Genomic DNA, 25,468 nt, shown 5'->3' on the forward strand with positions numbered 1-25,468 from the left:
GTATGCATGCACAACAAAGAAAACAGTCAGTGACATTCATTTAATAAGTTAGTTAATAAAAAATTAATGTGAAGAAGAGAGCAGAGAGAGATAGAGTGGAGATAGGAGAGTGCTCTCTCCAACTGAATTGTGTATATATGTATGTAAAAGTTATTCTTATTACCGAGAAATGGTCAGGGCAACAACTTCTATTACACTGTTCAATTTACCAAGTTAATTAGTACCATCTCACTTTTTAAGAACATTTCCATATTAAGTGCAAATACCGCATTGGGGAATAACCTCTTATTAAGAAAATAGGGTCCATGTACCCCCAACCAAAAGCAATGGCACAAATAAAATGAAATAGCCAATCAAAATCAAAGCAGGGCTTTATTTGCAGACAGGATTGCCATGCATAATCATCTACTCGACATTTTGGACTATATAAGCATTTCACCAAACCGAACTAATTGGACAGACAACAAAATAAAACGAGGAAATCTACGTTATAAACACAAGATGCATATCACTACATCTGAGCTCGAGTATCAACAGCAAATCCCTTCTCAATGAAAGGTGACCGAATAAAAGAGAGGATAAAGAAAATTCATTTAAGCTTGCAGTGTTAAAGTTTAAAAATTATTCATGCTTAAATTTGAATATTACTGAGAGTCTGTATTTTTGCCGACGGCTTAATTGAAGGGGTGCGTGCAAAAAAGCCCTAAGTGACTCCAAGTCAATTTTCGGTAAAATAGCATTTTCTTGTTTCATGCAATTTTAGCACTATTCCTTGACTTAAAGAACGTGTACTGTCTTGGAAAATAAAGAGAAAGCTATTGTCGTGCTCATGAAGACGTTTTACCCATAGAAATAAAAAACTTTGAATGAAATCAATGAAAACAGGAGAAATAAATAGCTAACTCGTGTCTGTAATATAGAACTAAACAACTGAAGCGTGAAAGAACCCACGTTTCCTGTGTCACGTGGACTCCTAGTAGTGAAATCTAAAGTTATAACGCTTATATTTACTCGCGGACATTTAATTATTATCATTTGATATGCTTACTTGCTCAATAGATATTGTTATGGCCAGTGGTAGGGTTATAACCAGATGTATTCCGCGTGGATCAGAAAGCGCGAGCCATTGGAAATATGTCCTCGTCCTTCTTACACGCATGCACAATTTTTTTTCTTACCCCCATTCTTCGATCGGCTGACAAGCGCCTATCGCGATCTGATTTTATTCCTCTTTGGCTTTGTTTTTACGTAAACCTTTTTCGCCCGAAAGGAAAGAGGATCCATGTTTAGTCAACTTGATCGGTAAAACCATGTCCCCGCTTCGTAGTGTTGACAAATGCGCTATATTCTCTTGCTCTGTTTTATTTTGAGCTGTCAAATGCATTACCAAAAAAGGGTATAATTTTTGTTTGTTTCTTTGTTATGTTTTCTTTGATTGGGGGGGGGGGGCTCAATCTATCTGACTGTACTGGAGCGGTAGGATGACTAAAACTGGCTACTTAAGATGGAACTAGTTGAAGTCTGCTCACGAGCCTGCGTGAGGAAAGGAGAGATTGCAATGACTTCTCACCGACCTTTGGATTACGCTCCCTGTCTCGTCGCAAACATTCGTCAATACACTCGTAATGATCGTTTTCATGTTCGCATGAGTGATTATGAAGCGCGTGTCACTTGCTGATCCTTGCTCATTTTCCATTGTCCAAAGTTGTTTCCCGTAAGATGAAAAACCAGTGAAACAAGAAAATGTTCCTCCTTAAGAAAGGTTTTAGGTGTTAGAATGTTTTTTACAACTAATACATTTCACTTCAATTATCATTATGGTCTGGATAAAAGCGCACAAACTGGTATTCATAAACAATGGACAACAAATTTGAGTTTGCAGACATACTGTCATTATGCAATCAAGAAAACGCTGAACATTATTTACCTCAACTGGCACGTCTGGGGGAAAAAACTGTGTATCTATGGTTTATCTAACCATAACAGCACTTTAGCCAATCGGTTCAAAGGATATGGTAAAAACAGGAAGCCGCAGCTCATGCTGGGCACATTTTTGTGGTGTTGCACTGAAATTACGCCAAATAACGCGGCAGGAATCAGATATTTGAGAGACACGGCAACAAGTATGACCAACTTTCGTGGTTAACTGTGATTACTTGATTACTTTCAGTGGTGCATAGTTTTGTAATTCGTTTTTTTTTTTTTTCACACCAACTTTAGACCAGAAGATGCCAAATTAAACAAGATGCGGCGTTATACAACGGCTATTTATTCCTGTGAACTCGGAGCAAGAGAGTTATCAAAAGCATGCGCTAAATATCCCTACTATTTAATTGGAAGAGCAGATGCCTTCTACGCATTCTTCTTAAAATGAAGTTTTCGATCGCTAAAAGAACGACTGCTTGCAAACCACACGTTTTGCAGCTCGCGATTTCCATGATGAATTAAATTTCTCGATAAACACTGCCAGGTCAAAAGCTGACCTCGGGTATCTGCAGTGCAACCAGAAAATATGACCTGACCGGAAACCCAAGCTGATCGAAGACCAAGACAATTACCCATTGGGAAACCTCGGGTAAATATTTCCACTGTTGAATAAATTTAAAATTTTAATGTTATATTAAAATAATATGCAGAGCATTTTATATCCATCAGGAACCATGGGTTCAATGTCTTGTAGTTAAAGTTTAATCAATACATGCACGCTGTATAGTCGGTGTACATCTGTGTTTTTTGTACAGTATGTAAAATAACTGAGAAAATAAGAATCATTAGGAAATCGAATTACTCATTTTAAACAAAGCTTTAATTAACAAAAGTCATTCATTTAACCAATCTGGGAACTCAAGCCAGGGGCACTTCCTCAAGTTTTCGAGGGCATATTCGCTGAGCTTCATGTCCAAGTTTTCCTGGTCAGTGTCCTCGGCATCAGGAAGCTAACAGTCAAAAGAGAGAGAATCTTAGCCTTCATGACTTCCACAAACCCACAACAACTGTTACATTGTATTACGACTTGGGGCCCTGTGCGCGCATCAGACAAAATTTTGTTTTCAGTTCCGCGAAATAAGTTCTCAAGGTGATTCTCCTACCAACTTGTCAAACGTAAAAGGCGCCAGAGTCCTGCTTCGGAGCATGATAAATTTTTGGCAGGCGTAAAAACTGAGAGATTTTTCAAATTAACGCGCCATGATTTATCTCGCTTTGATCTCTCTTTTACCTCTGATTTCGCCATGTGATTGACACTTTGTGGTCAACAAATATTTTACTGTTTTCGAGTGCGCCAACGGTTAGCAAATTGAAAATTTGACTGAGACAATTTTTGTCGCAATTTTGCTAGAGACAAACAAATTTTGTCGGCCTAGTGCGCACGGGCCCTTGCCTAAGTTGTGCACTTACCTTGCATTTAAACCGCTTAAGTTCAATGGCAGGCCGTGCCAATGACACTAGACTTAAATCACTTTCTTCTACCATTGCTTCCATTGTCTTCTCGTCGAACTCTCCTTCTTCTATTTCTTTAATTTTTTTACATTGTTCCTCAACCCATTTCTCGTAATCGAATTCGTCTTCCCCGTTACCACTGATCTGATTGGAATCTTCCTTTTCCCCAACTTGTTCTTTTTCTTCACATTTCTTCAGCATTTGTTTAATCTTTTCAATTTGCTTTAGAATCCCTTTATGAAATTGAGGGATCTCTTCCTCCTCTGAGCTAGAGTCGCTCTCCGGCCTCACACATGTCAGGAGTTGCCTACAGACCGGTTTGTTGTTCGATTCAGCCATTTCTCCCTCTCGAATTAGCAGGTGGCATCATATATATACGCCCGCAGGAAAACTTCTTAGCAACCGTCGGATGTCTTATGACCACCCATTGTCCAAGAAGATTGTCTCATTAAATAAGATTTTATTCAGCCTAATAAATTCGTTTTGAAACGAATTTCTTGCAAAGGAGGGCATGCCAGAATAACTTTAACTACATATAGATAGAAAGCGGAATGAGCAAAATCTTGATAGACATGTAGAAGGAGCGTGACCAGTTTGTAAACTTTGGCCCAGGCTTAGGGTGTGGTATTGTAGATAATAATTTGTCTAGTCGCCCAATTAGATGAAAATACAGTCAAACCTCCGGTTGCGACCACCTCTCCTCAGCGACCAGTTTTCAAAAACACCAAAATTTTCAAAGTCAAATCACTATATTTGAAACCTTGTAAGCGACCACCTCTCGCAAGCCACCGCGACCACTTTTAGAGCCAGAAATTTGAAATTTTCTTTTGTTTTTAGCCTCCTGTAAGCGACCAGTGGACAAATAATTGAACGCAAACTGGATAATAAGGTGTTGTAACGGAATAGCTGGTTTTCACATGACGTCACCAAAATTCGAACTACAAAACTATTGATCTTCCTGAGAATTTACTGAAATGATGCATAAGAGCAGCTGAAAACTAATATTCATGCAAATTTTCGCTCTGAATGGGTTTTGTGATATACTACGCTTGAATTTCTAAACTTTTGCGTGACGCGGCATTTACATGACGGCCTAGATGCCATGATGGTTAAAAAAGTCATTTCGGGAAACTTAGCCATCTAAACAGTTTATGTCTTAGAAAAAGTAATATTTTAATGTTTTAGAGTTCCTCGAGAGATAAATTCACGCTTTTGTAGCAAAACTCAGTGACAGATGTTTCTGTTGGTTTCCGGCCGCTATGTTGGTGCCCATACGGATGGGCACCAGCATAGTCTCCAAAAATTTGGGTAAAAAAACTTCTCCGCATATCTCACATAAGAAAAATTGCTGTGACCAGAATTTTGACGAGTGTCTTTGCATATTTACCCTCTTTCATTTCCCAGATTCTGGGCTTTATCTATTGACCGGTTTCGATTTTTTTTTTTGATCTATTTTGAATTGCGTGAGACCGAAAACCAGCAATCGCATTCCTGGATAGTACAAGAGACGGAAATTTCTCAGTGGGAAGTACCGAATTTTCTCTCAAATCGACTTTTCCCATGAATAAAGCATTTAAAACAGGGACAAGTCTCTACAGTCACCTTATGCTAATCAGGCAAAATTTTTACCCAATTTGGTCTATGCTCTCGTAAGCGATCACCTCCCCTAAGCAACCACTCAGACGTGACATTTTGGGTGGTCGCTTACGAGAGGTTCAACTGTGTACATGTATGCAAGGTTGTTCAAGGTGAAACCCCTACCGTGGGTAGTGAAGATAGTAGAACAGATTGAGAACTATCTTGTAAGGTGTTTCCCTTTTCAACGGAGTTAGTGAAAAAAAAACTTGCCCAGCAAGAGTACACAAAACAGTAGCTTTGCAATTTCTACCGAGTAGGTGGCTATTAACCCTTTGAAGAAAGGTTTTGACCGCACAAAAGTATCCTAACCTTGCCCCCTTTCCACCCATACCACTCAACCCTCCCTCCTTACATTTTAAATTGACGCGAACAATCAGTGTCACCAGTGATTCTACTGATTTCATCCATTCATACTTGCTTCGCGCAATTCACAACACGAGACTGACTTATGGCTACGAATTCTAGTGAGAACACCACTGATGAACAACTGGTTGCTTTAAATGAAACACCACAACCCCGCGATCCTTACTGTTTTGTGGACCCTGACGAAGAATTTGAGTTTCAGAGCTCTAGCTCTTCTCTGGAAGATTTTCAAGGCTTCACTCGTCTAGACTGCCGACATGCAAGGCGTCAACTTCTTTTCCGAAGGCCTTCTGTAGAAGTAAGCGTGAGTTCGAGTGATGATGAAGAGGGTGATTTTTCAGGGTACACCAGGGAGGAAATATTTTTCCCAGAGGGTAGCAACAGTCGTGAGTTTTGTGAAAACCGTGGTGTAAGCACATCAAGTTCCAACCACAGCGATGATTCGGCGTCCGACCCTGGGCTGAAGGGAAGCCGGAAAAGGAAAAAAAATCCCAAGAGATGGCAGAGGAATGTGAGGAAGAGGGCCAGAGCTGAGGGTACCCGCTATAAAATGACATCTGGGAGGATCAAATCGCCGCGAAAGCAAGGACCACCATGCAGTTGCCCCAAAAAATGCTTTGAACAAGTTAGCAAAGAAGAACGAGAACACCTGATTATGCAATTTAATCACATGGGAACTCACGAACTACAGAACCAGTATTTGAGGGGTCTTATTGTTGCTTCAAACGTAAAACGGTGTGGAGCTGGAGGGAAACTGGGGTCAGCAAAAGACAAGCCAGGAAAAAGATTGACCTCTTTTGAGTATTTTGTTGTCACCAGCATTAACCAAAGGGTCAAGGTCTGCCGACAGGCCTTTCTCAGTATTCACGGTATTGGATACACCAGGGTCAAGAATCTTCGCCAGAGCGCAGTCTGCAAACCAGACATGCGTGGGAAGCATGGCAACAGGCCTAAGAAAGTGACGAATATCCATCTTCAAAATGTGAGAAATCACATTAAGTCCTTCCCGAGGGTAGCCTCCCATTATTCTCGCAATAGCAACAACAAGAAACGTTACCTGAAGGAAGGACTTAGCGTCCACAGAATGTACCAACTGTACCTCGAGAAATTTGAGCCCGCTATAGTAGTGCACGAACGCAAAGTTCATCGAGCTCGTCAGGAACAACGAAGACCCCCTCAACCGTTAAGGCCTAAAGTTTCCTATCGGAAGTATCTCGAATTATTTAATACTGAGTTTAACTTAGGTTTTGGAAGGCCCAGATCCGACACATGTGCGCAGTGTGAAAAGTTGAATTTAATTCTCACAAACACAGAAGATGAAGAAGAGAGGCAAAAAGCACAAGAAGATCTGAAGGCCCATCAAACAAAGGCAGACAATGGCTACAAGTCCAAATCGGCCGATCGAGAGCAGTCCAGGCAGAGCTGGGAGGGAAAACGTCAGGTAGTATCAGATGATATTACTTTCAATTCAAAAGATGCCATCGACATGATTACTTTCGATTTACAACAAAATTTGCCCACACCCAATCTCAATCATAACGATATATTCTATCTGAGACAATTATGGACCTACAATTTCGGAATTCATGACTGTGTCACAGAACAAGGCTACATGTTCATGTGGCATGAGGCACTGGCTAAACATGGAGCATCTGAAATCTCCTCCTGCCTTAACACCTTCTTCAACCGTTTTCGCACAGGCGCGCGTTCCCTCGTGAGTTATTCAGATAGCTGCGGAGGCCAAAATAAGAACCTCACAATTCTTGGAATGTTAAGCGATCTTCATCTGGCCAATGTTTATCAATCAATTGACCACATCTACTTGGAGAGAGGCCACACCTACCTCGAGAATGACCGTGACTTTGGCATTATTGAAAAAAGGAAGCAGAGTGCTGAAGTCTATATTCCCTCCCAATGGTACCAAGTTGTCAGAGAAGCAAGCCTGAAGAAGCCATTTCAGGTAGTGGAAATGCAACAGGAAGACTTCCTCGATTTCAAGGGCGCTGTGGCACAGAGATATGCTCTACAGAACAAAGATCGTGACGGCAACCGCGTCCTTTTGAGAGAAATCCAGTGGCTCAATTTTGGTTGGGGAGCAGAGATGGATCGCGAGGGAAGAAAAATTATGGTCCATCATCCCTATGAAGTGTGGATGAGGAGATCCTTTTCATCAGAGGAGCCCTGGATCAAAGTACGCCTTATTAAAAGGGAAAGCAGCGAAAATAACATCATCGCAAGTCCACCGGCACAGCTTTACCACAGCCAGATTCCCCTCAAGCCAGGCAAATTAAAGGATCTCAAGAAAATTGCATCCCAGCATGTAATACCCAATTATCGCGGATTTTATCTTTGTCTGAGAGGTGAAGGTGAAGAAAGTGATGATGACACCGAATACTCTGGCTCTGACTGTTCTGCATCAAATTAGGGGGGTTTATTATATGCTTAATTTTTAGGCCCGCGCAGAGGTTTAAGGATGGAGAATGATGCTCTAGAAATACAGGAAATCATGAAAAGTCAGAGCGCTTTGGAATAAGTCATGTATTCGCTGTTGTGTTTTCAATTCCGTCAAGGGGCCTCCACTATTATACTGAAAGGTCACGGAATCTCGATTTATTTGTTTATTTGATTTTTTTTAAGTCTCGGGTAAAACTTTGTCTTGGTGAACGATGCGTAAAAAGATTGAAATGTAAATCTGGAAATAGTTAATCGTGTTAATGTTGTTGGACGCTGTTGACATTTCAAAACTTCAATGATTTTAATTAATAAGTTTCGGTGATCCTGTTGATGTATGTTTTTAGAAATCAATAGCTGGTTTTCACATGACGTCACCAAAATTCGAACTACAAAACTATTGACATTCCTGAGATGTTACTTAAATGATGTATAAGAGCAGCTGAAAACTAATATTCATGCAAATTTTCGCTCTCAATGGGTTTTGTGATATACTACGCTTGAATTTCTAAGCTTTTGCGTGACACGGCATTTACATGATGGCCTAGATGCCATGATGGTTAAAAAAGTGACTTATTTCGGGGAACTTGGCCATCTAAACAGTTCATGTCTTAGAAAAAGTAATATTTTAATGTTTTAGAGTTCCTCGAGAGATAAATTCACGCTTTTGTAGCAAAACTCAGTGACAGATGTTTCTGTTGGTTTCCGGCCGCTATGTTGGTGCCCATACGGATGGGCACCAGCATGGCATCTCCATACAAGTCTCAAAAAATTTGGGTAAAAAAACTTCTCCGCATATCTCGCATAAGAAAAATTGCTGTGACCAGAATTTTCGCGAGAGTCTGCATATTTACCCTCTCTCATTTCCCAGATTCTGGGCTTTATCTATTGACCGGTTTCGATTTTTATTTTGATCTATTTTGAATTGCGTGACACAGAAAACCAGCAAGCGTATTCCTGGATAGTACAAGAGACGGAAATTTGTCAATGGGAAGTACCGGATTTTTTCTCAAATCGACTTTTCACATGAATAAAGCATTTAAAACAGGGATAAGTCTCTTCAGTCACCTTATGCTAATGAGGCAAGGAACTGATGTAAACTAATTATAAGTGGGCTGACCTTATATGGTCCAGTTATTGTTATTGCTACTGTTACTGTTGTTGCTGTTACTGTTTCTGTTACTGTTACTGTTACTGTCTTGTTTGATTTGCTTTAATTTTAATTAATGCTAATAATAGCAATTGCAAAGTAAAAATAAGTAATTATTACACTAATAAATTATTAAATGATTAATAATATTAGTTACGCGCTTTATGAACATTTATCAAGGTATCGTTTCGCAAATGACCATTTTTTTTTTGCGTGACGAATAAATGTGATGCCAGACAGGAAATGAAGAGTCATTTCGATTTTAAGCATGAAGCATGAATAGCGCATTTTCTTTGAAGTGCTGGAATTATCTTCGCAGAATTCAACATTCATAGTCCAGCGGGTCCCCTCCTTGGTTGAAGGTCTGGTTCCGCCACTGGCCTTTGACTTCGTATGGTATATACTATGTCGTATATCGTATATCACGCTACGCGGTAATGCAACTTTTGGGGAGTGTGCTTACTTGAAAGGTCTCTCCTGTTCCAAACCCCAATCGCACTCTTAAAACCAACTGAAAACGAAACCTGACCTATACCTATTTTGCCTTTCCGCCTAGCTCATTAAAATTAAATGCGGACTTCACACCGAACTCGGACCCAAATTTTAATTTAAGCATAGCGAGGTAAAGCCGATAGCCAGTAGCGGAAAACTACGGCGAAAATATTGTGAAGCCATGTGAAGTGTTTGTTTCTTATGTGAACTCGTAATAGTCTCGACACCACATCGTCTCTCATCGTCTCTGTCTTTCACGGCCTATGTTTCGCAAAGTACCATTTCGCAAAGTACCATTTCGCAAAGTACCCTTTCGCAAAGTACCATTTCAGAAAGTACCGTTTCGTTTCGTTTCGTTTCGCAAAGTACCGTAAGCCGCCGTCGTCCCATAGTGGTGAGCCGGGCTGATATATCCCTTGGATAGGAAAGGGGGATCCGAGCTCCCATCTCATTCCTCCACACCACCCCCCAATAGGAAAGCTTGATACTCTGGCTGCGAGCTTTGTTTTGGTCATGTGCGAACACATTTTTATTTATCGTAGATTCAAACATTTCAAAATCCACAGGCTACGGTCGACCTCAGCTAGGTTCTTTTTTCCTGAGGTTAGTCTTGAAGCATCGAATCGGTTGTTCCACATTCTACAGTCAACTCCAACCCTTGGTGCAGGAAAAAGGGGTACTTAATGGATATGGTTGCTAATCAAGGCAATAAGCAAAATGGACTTCACCTGGGAATAACCATATTTCTATTTCTGTTAATGATTCTTAACTGTGGACAAAGACATCGCTATGTTCTGGGCGTAGGACTGGATACCGGTAATTCCTGGAATAATTTTGCACCTTTTTTAAAAATGCCAGGACCCTATTATAATATCCATTCTTTCGCCTTGGTCATCTGCCTTTCGCACGATTGATACCACAACGGAGTCATGGATAAACTTCCTGATGAAATTGTGCTAAGAATATTTTCCTTCATCCATTTTGCAGAGCGAATAATTTTGCGCACAGTGTCCTGGAGGTGGAGTTCTCTCCTCTACGATCACTCTTTGCTAAGAAATATCTCTGTGACCAAGTCGTACTGTGCAGATCATCAACTCACCTCTTTGTTCACCGCTTCAAAAAGGCTCATCACAGTCGACTTCTTTAATAGTAGTTCATTGAATGGGTCATGTATATTGCTAGCGGAACTGAGCAGGCTGACATGCCTCACTTTGACAGGGACTAGTGTCACGGACAAAATTTTATCGAGCATCCTACAAGCTAGCGGCGAGCTATTAGAACTTCACTTGACCGGAACTCAAATCAGCGAGATGTGTGTACCTTACATAACGGGCCTTAGGAAACTTAGGTATATTGCTTTCCCCCCTGAAGGTGTCTGTGGATTCGGCAAGAGAGGCGTACTGGCAATTGTAAAAGGCTGCCCGTCCCTGACAACACTGGATTGTCAAGAGGGTTACTTTTTTGACCAGGAGGAGATCGCAGAGATTGTCAGGAACAACAGCCAACTCACCGGCTTAATCATCCCCTATGCATTTCTTGATGACAACACGTTTATGTTTGTCATTGGATGCTTAAGGAACTTGACACATATTTGTGTGTGCGAGACAAGCGTTACACAAGCATGTGTGAACAGAATAAAAAGCAGTAAGCCTTGTTTAGACATTTGTTGGAACGTAAACCATTCACCGTAACAGAACTGTAAAATTTTAGTTGCAGTCATAGTTAAGAAATAGTGTAGGTTTTGTTGTTGATAATTACAGATAGTTTTGTTGACGTTATTGGCCACACATGGTTGCGTAGCCCTTTCTTACATATACCTAATTTTTCATGGCCTCTTTATTTTTCCTGAGAAATATGACAGTTTCTAATCCAGTTCTTATCGGATGCAATTTTGAGTGGAACTGCACTGAAATAGATAACCTGAACTACGTATGTACATTTTTGTACCATTGAGTCGCTGAGCAGATGTGGACATGTTTGAGCGTTTGCGTGCAATTTAGTTCATTTCAGAAATTCCGACTTTTTCTAGCCAAAGTTAGTAAAGTTGGCAATTTTCCCTGAAGTAAAGCTTTTTATAAAAATAAATATTTATCCCTAGTTCTTCCTCAGTAATAGTGTGGAAATGCGTAAACCTAGCCTAACAGGCGTTTGATTTATAATCAGGCAGGGAGCCGGGCTAACTGGAAAACAGTATGCGAAAAAACGGTGAGCAGTTTGGGGTTCTTCGACAGCATCAACTCTCTGACCCACCCTGATTGTGTTTTCACTAGGACAATTTTGGCTAGATAAAGTCGGAAAAGTCCGGAAATGCAGACAAAACAGTTCGTTTAGAGTTTAGTGAGTTAAAAATACACGCTGTTTTCACTACAAAAAACAAGCAATTTACTCGTCAATATAACCGGAAATTCACGCCAAGTTAAACTACTTGGCGAGATGGTATAACTTGACCTGGTAAATGCTGCAGCCAATCACACTGAGCGTAGTGACAGACGCCTGTCAAAGAATCCGGCAATAGTATTTACCAGACGCTCCTATCGCGGTTCAGTTTGCGAAACTGAACTTTTAAAACGGCAGACAAGTTCAGTGCTCCTCATTTATTTCAGTTTACCATTCCAACGGTCCCGTTAGATTCTCCAGCTCCTTGGCCAGGACCCTACCTATGACACCGCATCGACATGCAGAGCGAGTTCTTGCATTACAACATTTTGTTGAATCTTCATTTTGGGGCACATTAACCAAATCCTCTGGAAGAAATACCTTCTCCTTCGCATAAATATAGCTAGAAAAGCACTTCTCTCTCAGCCTTTTTTGCAACTTGCGCGCTCGTCTGGGTTAAATTTCCAGTGAAAGCAGATGTCATGCTTGACTAGCAAATGTTGGTATGTAAACTAACACTTAGAAAGAATGTACAAAGGCACGGACATAACATTTAAGTGTTACGTGTCGGTTAAACAAATGGCAAACAGAAAAAAACTTACTTAGAAGTGGTTTAACCAAATTGCAAACAAGCTGGAACGTTTGCTTCGGAGAACGGAAATGTTCTCGCCAAATATTATTTGCATACTGTTTGAAACCATTTGGTTGAACCAGAATTGTGGCCTTTCTAGAACCCATGCAACCTTCCTTCTATGGGATAATGCTTCAAAGCACAGCAACTATATTCTGGTAATGTTCCTATCGATTTGTAGTTCTTTGGGACTAAACCGGACCGCTCCCCCCAGAGACACCCATTTCCGGTATTCACGCAGGCGATCAGAGGCACAAAACAACATCTTAAGTGGATTGAAGGTGGTTGTAGATGGTTTTAGGTGGTTTTAGGTCGTTGTAGGTCATTGTAGGTGGTTTTAGGTGATTACATGTTTTAGTATTTATGTCTCATGAAAACAACCAAAACACCTTCAGGAATGTTAAGCGAGACAACCGGCGTAGTGAAAACACGTCCGATGCCACATACCCGCCGCAAACCGGCCATGGTTACAAGGTGCAAAGACTCAGTCATAATAATAATAATATTAATAGGTACTTTATTTATATAGCGCCATAGTGCTAGCGCTCTAGTTCATGTGTTTAAGTGTTTTGGTAAAGCAACAAGACAATTCTCCAAGCGTTTTGCAGTTAAAATTTTATGTAAGATTACACATTCGCACCATAAAAACCTTAATTAGAATGTTTTTATTTAGCCCGAATTTATGAATTTCTGTTTACAAAGACTCGACTTCTTGGCCTCGTTTTCCTTGAAAGCGACGCGAAAAGCTGAAAAGAACAATAAGCTCTCGTAAAATAAAACCCAGGCAAAAGTTGTGTCCTTCGCAGCCATAATGTGGTCGGTCACACAATGCTTCTCCTCGCTAAGAAAAAACTGCCTGAAGAATAGTGAAATCTACCCTTTCGTCATATCTTCCAGCACCTATTCAAAAAAAATCTTCAGACAAACTGCGAGACTTGAAGGCAACTCGATAAAACCTGTTCTATATTGGAAACAGACTGAAATCATTTGTGTCTGTTAAAGATTATCAAGCTGTGATCATTTGATCTGGCATCTGGAACATTGCTTCGCAGTGTGATGTCTGGCGAGACTCACGCGAACACCGCTCGGTAATGGTCGTGAACTTTCCGTATTTAACTGTAAAGAGGGTCTTTTCACTAGGCTTATACGACAGCTTATATGCCTCTCTAGATACCAGACCTCTTCGAAGAAAAGAAACAAAATGGCGGACAAATTGCTCGAAGGTTGTATGCACTGCGAGGCAATTACCACCTCAATTGCAGCATGAGCGGTGACGTATTTGGCGGTAAAGGTACTGTAATTTTCGCGGGAATAAATCTGCGTGAATGAAACGTCTTTTACTGTGAAAACTAGCGAGTTTTGGAACAAAAACTTTTGTCAGATGATAGTACATGGTAAATCCAGCATGTTTATTCAAAAATCAGAAAATCGACCAAAATGTCACTTAGGGCTTTTTTGCACGCACCCCTTCAATTTAGCTTTGCAGTCATTTTATCGGCAGTAGCTTTACCAGTCTTCAACCAAATTAACCTTGGAATTCACAAAAGCATTTCGCCAAACCAAATAAATTGAACTAACAAAACGAGGAAATCTCCATACTTTGTAATCACAATATGCAAATATTCACATAGGAACAAAAGTAAATTTAGCAAATCCTGTTCGCTTCGGCTTAAAATGGTTTGTAGACCTTTCTTGGTTTTCAACAACAGAAGAAGTAATTTTAGCAGTCTACGAAGCGGCAGTGCAAACTAACTCAGAGAAAACTTCAAAACTCGCCCGGCCGTGTTTACAAGTACGGTTTTGGTTAAGCTTATTTTTAGACGTGAGGTTATAAGCTTAAGTTGACGACGAAAATCGACAGAAAACTTAATTTGTTTACAACTTACAGCAACCTCCAAAGCGACCCACGTGTTATTGTTTAGAGACGAGCGAAATTAAAATGATGCAATTTTTAAAATCTCTTGCAGCATGGCTTCAAATAAGGAAGACTTTTAATGGATTCCAATTGAAAATAAGCTTAGCTAAGCCTATATCGCCGAGGCAACTTGTTAATTTTCATAGCAAACGCAACAACAAAAGTCACTTACCGTAAGTTCGCAATTCAGTTCGGCCAGTGTAAATCTTCCAGGCAGAAGCTTGCAGCAAAAGTTGTGAAGACTGAACTGACGTTATATTTTCGATAGATCAACGAATCAACCCCTTCTTTCCGCTATGTTTACTGTTTTGTAATTTCTGTGATTTTTCTAAAACACTCAGGTACATTTGATTTCTCTTGTTCATCACCTGACCAAATCATGTGACTTTTGAATTTTCTTGCACGGCTGCACAGCATCACATTCGTGCGAATTTTGAACTTGGCCATGGGGAGTTCTGCAGTCTTCTGAATCAGTTTGTCGGGTACTTTTGCCTCCTTTCTATAGCCCTCGTTAGCTTTGGTTCACGGCATTCTTCGGTATTATTTCACCTCCTTTCTCTAGCCCTTGACTAGCTATAATTCACGGCATTGTTCAGTACTGTTTCGCCTCCTTCCTCAGCGCTAGCCCACTCAGTCTTTTTCGCGATCTTCTTCGCTACTTCTTTGCCTGTTAATTCTTGCTTTCGGTTTTTTGCTTCAGTGCAACCCTGTCTTAAAAACATTAGATCAACCTCCGCTATCGTTTTTCTTTAAATATCCCGCCAAGAAAAATGGCATTCTCCCGCTACAAACCGAGGGTGCATGACTCTGTCAACCTATTAGCTGGAGTATGACGGCCATCTTGCGCGACTCCGTCATCATCGTCGTCGTCGTCGTCGCCGTTGTGCGTACGCGCCCACGAGCAATACCGCTAGCCATGATAACCATGAGAAAATCAACTCATGGGTTTCCTTTTCTTCCTTATATGGGTATGGGGCTCCGCCTGGCGGCCCTTCGGGCCACCAGAGCTCCGCTAAAAATTATGTCCAAAGGAGTGTTCCACATTGCTCAGTGTGTTTCACTCTGGTTTACTAAGTTCTTATGCTCACATGACCTGGTACAGATGTCTCTCATTGTAGGTGTTATAACTGTTTTGTCAAACCCAATACTACTTTGATCGGTTGTATCTGTTTTACTATACAATAAGATAACATATTTTTTATTGTGCTATTCATAGTGGGATTTAATTAATTAAATGTTATTTGAAGAACACAATGCAACTGGTATCTGCATTTTTAGGAGAATTTCTTGTACACACATTCATTCACTGTAATCACATTCCTGGCCATGTTGAACTTGTTGCATATCAGCTTGACAACCACAAATCAAGACATGTGCAGTACACCTTTCATTTTAAAAGGACCTGTCCATGTTTGTGAACAAGACAATTGCAAATATAATAGGTTTTTAAGCTCTTTAATGCTGACCAAAGTGTATCTTCCAAATGAAAGGGGTATCCCATGCAAATCCTCAAAGTTAAATTAAAAATATGTCAAAGCTGTGCTTTGACATCTTTAAAACTGTAACAAACAACAATTGTAGTAACAATGATGTAATACATCAAGCATGAAAGACTGTGTTTAACCACATTTCCAAATATGAAGAGTCTTTAAGATATAACACACAGCTGAGAATTTTTGACAAAATTTGAGGTGTTGGAAATGTGATAGAATGTGGTCTTCGGTGTTTGACACACTATATACACAAGTACACCTATCTTCTCAATTGAAACTAAAACTAAGGAGATAAAGACAACTTAAAATTACAACATCTATGTCAAATAAGATCAGATATCTAAACACCATCACAGTTATGATTTACATTGTTTAAACTTGATGAGTTATTGATGAGTTTGAGAAAATTATTTGAAAATGCTTCTGCAAGTGAATTTTTAAGAGACATATTGGGCATTGTTTCACGTCAAGAGTAAAAATAATGAACAATGTATTAAATTGCATTACGTTGCATCAAATGTACATTCTCACAAAAACCAAAGCACTTCCTGGAATATTAGTTAACGACAAATACACATTTTTTGTTCAGAATTTATATTTTGTAGAACTGTATAGGCTCGATCCAATAAGCATATTCTGAGTACAGTGTCTTCTATTTGATGGTAAATTTTAACTGTAATCAAGTGAACATAATTTGCAACACACTGCTTACCAACGCTTTCACCAAAGTGTGCTTCTGTCAGTTCCTTGACTTGTGGCCAGCAGACACAGTGGTTGTTGGATTAGTGTTATTAAATACTGCAGGGCCTGGATTGTTCTCCACATCATTCACTTCCCCTTACAAGCAATGGGATGTAGACAAAATGTAGGCCATCATTTCTGTACATGTCCAGAATTTGTTTCAATGTTGTCAAGTAAAACACATTTAGCCAAGACATGGTAAGAATCCATCCCCGTTGAACATGTGATAAAGCATCCTTCGCTTTCTTGACCGGTATTGTTCAATTGATGTCCGCATACTCGCAGTTAATATTGCCATGTAGTTAACAAACAGCTCAATACATGTAAGTTCAGCAGTTTGACTGCATTCACAGCTGCTCAGAATAACTGCACAGTGCAAATACATGTACATGATTTACCTGATAACAGTAGAGTCCAATAACTGACACTCGCTTGGATAAAGAAGGTGGGTGCTTGCAAAAGCAAATTCTTCTCCCGTGCAATCCACACTGAACACAAGCTGAGCCTGGATAAGTTAATGGCTTGCGTGAGAAAAACAAATCTTGTATTGCTGAAGAAATTTTCTCACGAAGATCTAACTGAAATAACAAAGAGAACACGAAGAAAGAGAATATAACAAAAACGGGGCAAAGCAATTTAGAAATGGAAAATAACCTACCTTGACTTGCGATGCTAAGCTGTCAAAAAATATCTGAAATATTACATGTACACAGCAATGGCTGCCGTATCGAATGATCATGTCATATAAGCCTACTCGATTTCTCCCAGAAGACCTCATGATACGTGACAGGTAGACAAATAAATTCCATGATGGTAGCATAGTGGAGGCTGAAGCCCCCACAAAAAGGAAAGGTAACCACCAACAGCCAGAAACCTCTGGTGTAATATCTTGTCGTAAATTTTCAGTTAGTGTGATAAGTAGTCAAAAGGATGATGCAAGGTGAGAGACCTGATTATCTAACAGTGCTGCGACAAGTTGAAATTTCTTTGAATAGTAGCGATTTTCCACCTTTTAAATTAAAACCCCTTCAAGTAAAATTTCTCAAGTACATTCTAAAGGGTCAAGATGTCATTGGGATTTTACCTACAGGATTTGGGAATTCGTTGATGTTCCATCTTCTACAGTATTTTCTGCTTGGTAAGAAAACCAGAAAATATTATAATTGTCGTGTGCCCTTTGAATTTAATAATAGAGGATCATTTGAAAGTTTTGAATAGCAGAGGAATCGCTGCCAAATATGTCTGCTGGTAAGGGCCAAGATAAAGTCACGGAACAGTTGTTTTCAACTGTGCCAAGTTATGACGGAGATGATGATGAACAACCCTGAGGACATACTAGATGGGCAATGTTCAATTATTTTTGCCCATCTAGAGGCCCTTTTGAGCAAGGAAGGACAAGACCTGGAAGGAAGGGCAAGTCTTTCAGGAGAATGTAGCCACTTGGGTAATCGATGAGGCTCACTGTGTTGAATTATGGGAAAAGTTACAATGATGTCTGCATATGACCGGTGCATGCAGTGTTTAATGAAGGCAATATCTAGGATAGTATGTGGTCAATTTCTGTTTTTATTACACCCATTTTAAATCACTGGTGATCCTGGCAATCTGATCGGCTCTCAAAAGTGCAATTTATTCTCAAATCACACCATTTTTTGCGCTAAATCACATCTTTTTTAAACCATTCAAAGCATTCAAAGGTGCAATTCACATAACAGGATTCTTGGATGGAGCTGCAATTGCTAATCGTGCCAGTCCTGATCAAGACTTCTGATTCTAGTACCCCTTACAGTCAAACCGGATGTTCTTTTTATGGGAACTTTGCAAACTTCCACCAGGACATTGGTATTTTGATTGACAGTTTGAGTCAAGCAAGTTGCAGCCTGCATGAGCAAGTTGCTCAGTTCATTTGGTACCTTGTGGCAAGACCTCACTGAGATTTTCCAAAATGTTTCAAGTGTTACTTCAATATTTTGAAGACAGGTTTGTGAGTTTTTATGTGGATGAGCCACAGAGCAAATACCAAGATACTATCAATCATGTGAAATAAAGCTGTACCGTTTCTACAAGGCATTGACAACCAACAAATCGTAATATCATACAAAGGTCTTTTTTGCAAACATTTATTAATATTGACAGGAACAACAGTTTACATGTCTCCGAAACTTTTAGGGACGCTTTGCCTTGTGTTCATTCCTTCTATGCAGGCTTTCCAAGGAAATATGTTCCCACATTGAAGGAATTTGTTGACAATATTGGATACCGGCTGTTTGAGGTGATAATTCAACTTCTTCTGTGATTTATGCCTGTTTTGAACCAGATGTCTCCAGGGCAATTATTTTCTCCCTTTTCTCAAGCATAGTGGTATGATTATAATGTATGTTAGCCATCATAAGCCACAGTAAGAATTTCGATTTTTTTCTTTTTTTTAAATTTTGATTTGGTTTTTGCCTTTAAAAGGCATAATTACAATAAAGTACAAAAAATAAAATAAGAATACAGTGAAGAAACGAAAAACAAAATACTACAAAAACTAAATGAAAGGCAAGACAGACATCTGGATATGGACAACGCAAACTTTCCCCAACAGCCAACTCTAGAAGTCTCGTAAGAGCGGGTTCATTAATACATTATTTAAACCTTTGTACATACCAGATGTCCAGTCTGAAATTAAGGTATTATTGTATTTATTTGCACATGGACTGTTTATCTGCATCATTCCTTGAGCTTTACCGTGACTAAAATTCTTCCAGCAAACAAAAATAGTACAGTACAAAGTACACGTGGGTGGAGATTGGGCGGCCATGTTGGGCGGCCACGCAAACCAGGTCTCCAGACTATACTGTCTCCTTCTCGTCCTAAGCCTCATCAAAGTGGGTTGGTTACATCCTCAAAATGATGTTAAGGATCTTTGCCATTCAGCGCTCGATGCTATAACTCAAACAGCTCGGCGGGATGAGTTTTCACCTAGCTTAGACTGTACGATTTTAACAAACAACAGACGCCATCTTGGACTCAACAAACTCAAAGTCAAAGGCTACTCAAACATAAGAGTTAGTTGCTACCCAAATTCTGTGTCCATGTTCCAGTTAATGCGCCTAACAACCAGTGGAGGTGTATGCCCAAACCCCGGTCCTCCTACGACAAAACCTAGCTGTCAAATGTGCTCAAGAACAATCGCTCACAACCACCGAGCATTACACTGCAACTTGTCTGGTCTAAACTATCACATGAAATGTGGTCAAGTGACAGCCAAGGAATACAAATCTATTCAATTAAGAGACCCGAAGACATGGATTTGCAACAGCTGTTTATTAAAGCAACCCCAGTCGGCCTGTGGATTTGACGAATCTGATCTGCTTACAGCTTTTCCTTTCAGTTCATTGTCAGACGACTCACTTTCCTCAGTGATCGGCATTCAAACACCACCGCTTTCAGATGTACTTCCCAAAGATGCCCTTAGCCAGACGTACAATCTTCAAGATCAATTTCCTTGACAATCTTGCCATCATTATGTGTTATGCATTCCTGATCTGCCTGCTCAGAAATTGTGTTATAACCCTCACTGTTGAGTGAATTTGTAATGGCTCGGATGAATCATTTTGTCCTTCCCTCTGAGTAATCCAAGGCTGAACATTTTTCACATTTTATGCAGCTGATCCATTTAAAATTATCTGATTGATGATTTACCAAGGACTATCATCACTATCAATTTAGCTGTATTCTGGGTCATATCTAGGGTAAAAAATAGGTACGCAGTGCGTACATGGTCAGACATGTAATGTCTGGGGAAGGAGAAGTTTTGTAGTGATCCTTTGTCATTTTATTTCAAATATGAGCAATGCATGTATTAATGTAAAACCAACTACTAAAACGAATTTATTGAAAGACAGTGAGGCTTTAAAGAAAAAGTCAAGAAAGTTTACCTCAAGTTTGATATCTTAGAGGTTTTCAGATTACTTAAATCAGAAGTGGTTTGATGAGCACTTGTTGTGTTTTGAGTATTTTCAATTAATTTATATTTTGCTGAAGGATTTATGAAAGTATTGGGTAACAATCAGTTTCTTAATACCTGTGTCTCTTTAACAACATTCTTATAAGACGTTATACATCTATCAACACAACAATGTAAACAAATCTAACAAAAGGCATCAGTTAATCAGATGGTTTGGAATATTTCTTGATCTGCTGGAAGATGTCTGAAAGCACTGAGCAATAAACAGTGTCTTGAAACCTCTGTTTCTTCAACAACATTCTTATCCGACATTATACATCTATCAACACAACAATGTCAACAAATCTAACAAAAGGTATCAGTTAATCAGATGGTTTGAAATATTTCTTGATTTGCTGAAAGCATTGAGGAACAAACAGTTTTTTGATACCCGTGTATGTTCGACAACACTCTTATAAATTCTGAAGTTATACGTCTATCAACACAACAGTGTAAACAAATCTAACAAAATGTGTCAGTTCATCAGATGGTTTGGAATATTTCTTGATCTGCTGAAGGATGTCTGAAAGCACTGTGTAACAAACAGTTTCTTAATACCAGTACAGTCCAACCTCGATTATCCAAACTTTTTTTCTGGTCCCGTTTTTTCATGAATATTGATGAGCTTTGATCTTAAAAACTTTAAGAGGCCCTGCACCTAAGAAACGACCAATGATTTCCGGCTAAAAAATAAAATTGGCCTATTTTTATCTCCCAAGTAGAGGTTACCGAATACTATTTAAAAATGAATTTCTTTTGTTGCAGTTTTGCTTTAAACCAAAAATATTGAGCTGCAAAGTTTTTCCGTCTGAAAGCAGCAAAATCAGGCCAAAAATAAGCCCCCGCAAAAAACTGTTTAGAAACTGCTATCGCAACGCAAAATAATGAGAAAACTAGTGTTGAAGAAAAAGGCCTTTTAATGCAATATTCGATAAACATCAAAAATCCACCAAAGTGATTAACAAATAAAGTTTCAAATATTGCATACTAAATTAGATGGAGCGTTGGAGCTGATTTTAAAATAATTATTTCTCAAAAGTTCAACGCTTTTGAAAGCAATCACAGTGATGAATGAGACATTGAAGGGATACAAATCACGTTTCTGGAAAAACATTTTTCGGCCAAAGTATATTGACCTTGTACAAAGCGTTCAAAGTTACTGTGTTTACTGTTATCCTGCTACTTCGGCGAAACGCTTCTCTTTAGCCAGTACGGCTGTGGATAGCGTGGTAAACGCCACTTTAAACCTTGCTAGGCATTCAGAGACTATCCTGAGTAGAAGGATGTAGAATTGAAAGAGAAAGGAAGATGAAAAATACGCAGAAAAAGAAAATAACTCAAAATTACCATCTGCTAACAAAAGTTGAATCTGGAAAATGTCGTCGTGTGACAGCGGCCAATGACGTCATTTGTCACGTAAAGGTCGCAAGAGCGTGGGAAAACGAGTCTGCAATGTCCTTCGGGCAGTCAGCGGCTAGAGATCCAGTCGTGACCCATAACTCAGATCATGCTGCGGCCAAAACGGTGTGGCGGTTGGGGAAGTTTTTCTTTTTGAGTGACCATCATTTGTGAAAAATAACATTGTTCCACTAAACGTTTTCTGGCTGGGAAAAATTGTTTTCCTATTTGTGCATTCGTTTGGATTCCACTGCTATTGATACAAATGACGTCAATGGCCGCTGTGACATGACGACATTTTCCAGATTCAACTTTCGTTAGCAGATGGTAATTTCGAGTTATTTTCTTTTTCTGTGTATTTTTCATCTTCCTTTCACTTTTAATTCTACTTCCTTCTACTTAGGACGGTCTTTGAATGCCTAGCAAGGTTTAAAGTGGCATTTAACATGCTATCCACGGCCGTATTGGCAAAAGAGAAGTGTTTTGCCGAAGTAGCAGGATAACAGTAAAAACAGTAACTTTGAACACCTTGTACAAGGTCAATATACTTTGGCAGAAAAATGTTTTTCCAGAAACGTGATTTGTATCCCTCCAATGTCTCATTCATCACTGTGATTGCTTTCAAAAGCGTTGAACTTTTGAGAAATAATTATTTTAAAATCAGCTCCAACGTTCCATCTAATTTAGTATGTAATATTTGAAACTCTATTTGTTAATCGCTTCGGCAGTTTTTTGATGTTTATCGAATGATATTGCATTAAAAGGCCTTTTTCTTCAACACTGTGTAGTTTTCTCATTATTTTGCATTGCGATAGTAATTTCTGAACAGTTTTTTGCGGGGGCTTATTTTCGGCCTGATTTTGCTGCTTTCTGACAGAAAAACTTTGCGGCTTGATATTTTTGGTTTAAAGCGAAACTGAAACAAAAGAAATTCATTTTTAAATAGTATTCAGTAACCTCTACTTGGGAGATAAAAATAGGCCGATTTTATTTTTTAGCCAGAAATCATCAGTTGTTTCTTAGGCACAGGGCCTCTTAAGAGGTAAAAAATTCAGAAATTATGCTAAAAGTCAGGAAAAGTGTGTTTTTATAAAACAGTGCATTACCTGCTCTGCTTTCAAAAAAAAAACTAGCGCTTGGTGACAAAAAGCATTCTGATGCGGTCAGCTGAATTTTGATCGGTTCAGTAGTTTTGTTGCTAAGGGAATGTCATGCTTGATCAGTTCAATGAGCGTGGGTTATGTAAACACATGAAGCATTCTGTGAGTCAATAGTTGAAATGCTGCAACATGTCCAGCAAGTTGCAAATGAAGATTTTCTTAATGCTCATGGCCTGGAAGACTCGCTCAATGTAGACAATGAGCTCCTGACTACAGAACAGATGTCAGATGAACAGATTTTAGCCACCGTAACCGGACATTCCAATGGAAGTGAAAGTAGTGACAAGGAAGATGGTGGCCAGGAGGAGAAACAAGTTTCCAATTCATAGGCAGAGAATGTTTCAAAAAATGCTTGTCCTGGATGGAACAGTGTTGACCCTGTTCAAGTCATGGAACTTTGCCATATGATGGACTTCGCCATGCAATCTCATTATAAAACTTACAGAAAACTACTGTTAAACTTTGTTCATTATAGTCTTCTTTTCAGATATACCTTGATCAAAACAATGCGATTAAATTGAGCAAATGTGAGTGTCCACAGGGAGCTCTTAGATGTAGCCATTCTGCAGCACTGTTCATCTACGGAATTTACAATTTGAGTCAGACAGATGTTGAATGTTCATGGAGAAAACGGAATGTACCTGATATTTCTTGGAAATCTATTGCTGAAATGTTTCCTGCAACAAAACCAGGATATACAGCCTTACTCTGACAACCAAACCAAGGAGATCAAGAAGCGCTGTATTCAGAACTCTGCACCTGTGGAAAATTCACTGTTCTATGCTGGCTGTTAAGCCCTGAGCCCAAACTTCTGAGGGATCTACCTGTCTCAACAGTGAAAGAGGTTATTTTTTCCAAAGAATTTCTCACTCTATCTACTGCTTCTGAACAGCTACAGTTTATCAGACAAAAGTTAAAGGTAGAGAGAGAAATTGTAAATCAAATCAGTTTTTTAACTGTCAGTCAGAGAAACAGTCCCTCCTGGCATTTAGCAAGGAAGGGGCATTTGACTGCAAGCAATTTTTATACCCAGCCCATTTTATAAAGCTCGATTAGGCAAAGAAATTTTCATAGAGCTCTATGACTCCACAGTAGTATTTTGAATGTCTAAGCTCCATTTCTCTTGGATATGCGTACACCATAGAGTTTTAGTGGCATATAGTTATTGTAGCAAATATATTGCTTAGGGAATGTTGAGTGTTATTACAGATTGCAGTGTTTTAATTATTGCTTTCAACTTACAATTCTGTATTGAGTTTACCCTGACTACACTCTATGCTCTACACCCTACCATCTATGCTACACTCCATTTCCACCATCTACGCTGTATGCTCTATGTATTTACGAGTTTATCAGTTCAAGACTTTTTGACTACTCTCTACACTAGCTTAGAGGCTTAAAAAACCAGTAGAGTGATAAAAAATATTAGGTTGCGAGTGCAAGTTTCTCGACCATCTGCGATGCTTTAAGTTTTGTAATTCTAAGTTATTGGCTTTCTTTATTATCTCAGATATATTACATCCACTTTCAGTGCTATGTGCATAGGTGACATCTTTGGACCATCTCTCGACATTCCATCTTTTGACATACTATGTAAATGGCTGAAATACCGTTTACCTGTGAAACTAGCAATTTTTCCAGTTATTAGCGCACCAAATGACAAGTATATGATAATTACTATAGCGGCCGACGACTCTCGAGCGAACTAGAGGTGTCGTGAGCCGGTGAAGACGACTTTTAAAGATAGGACTACTTTACGGGCTGACGAAATAAAGCACGCTGATGTGTAGGACAAATTGATTTATTTCCTTGACACCAATTGCGATAATCGTTGTTTAGCCGTTAACTGAAATTTGATTAAAAATAAAGCATAAGCTACTAAAGAAACAGTTCTTCTTGCGAGCATTGAGGTCCACGTGATACTTATGTACTTAACTTACACTAAACTGCGACGAAACTAGAAAACTAACCTAAACCTTATGACTGCAGGGCAGTAGAAAACAGCAAGTCTATATACGGAATTGCAATAACTAATAAGATACGATCGATAAGAAAACTAACTGAGAATTCCGTGGAAACTAACTATTAAAAGGTAAAGACAACACTTACATATCAGTCCTACGCTTGCCTCTAAAGGTAGACTGCTTTGGCTTCACTAGGCGGTCACTTTTAACTTCTTCAACTTAGGTGACTTGCGTTCGTGGTGAAAGCGAGGATACAACTGACAAATC

General features: G+C 39.3%; 2 protein-coding genes and 1 pseudogene across 3 annotated transcripts in view; 2 read left to right on the top strand and 1 right to left on the bottom strand.

Annotated features, from left to right (window-relative positions):
- Positions 1 to 25,468, top strand: part of LOC145485005 (uncharacterized) — a 105,088-nt pseudogene that overhangs the window by 28,005 nt on the left and 51,615 nt on the right. The gene's annotated exons all lie outside the window — the stretch shown is intronic.
- Positions 682 to 12,228, bottom strand: LOC145483766 (uncharacterized). The gene is made up of 2 exons (XM_081462305.1): positions 10,790 to 12,228; positions 682 to 5,157 (listed from the first exon to the last, which is right to left on the bottom strand). Exon 2 carries the CDS (start codon positions 3,775 to 3,777, stop codon positions 3,334 to 3,336), a length of 444 nt encoding a protein of 147 aa, XP_081318431.1. The 5' UTR covers positions 3,778 to 5,157; positions 10,790 to 12,228; the 3' UTR covers positions 682 to 3,333.
- LOC145483765 (uncharacterized) lies at positions 5,157 to 10,792 on the top strand. Its single transcript, XM_081462304.1, has one exon. It carries the CDS (start codon positions 5,525 to 5,527, stop codon positions 7,862 to 7,864), a length of 2,340 nt encoding a protein of 779 aa, XP_081318430.1. The 5' UTR covers positions 5,157 to 5,524; the 3' UTR covers positions 7,865 to 10,792.

The sequence above is a fragment of the Orbicella franksi genome, chromosome 4 (assembly GCF_964199315.1).
Source record: "Orbicella franksi chromosome 4, jaOrbFran1.1, whole genome shotgun sequence".
NCBI lineage: Eukaryota > Metazoa > Cnidaria > Anthozoa > Scleractinia > Merulinidae > Orbicella > Orbicella franksi.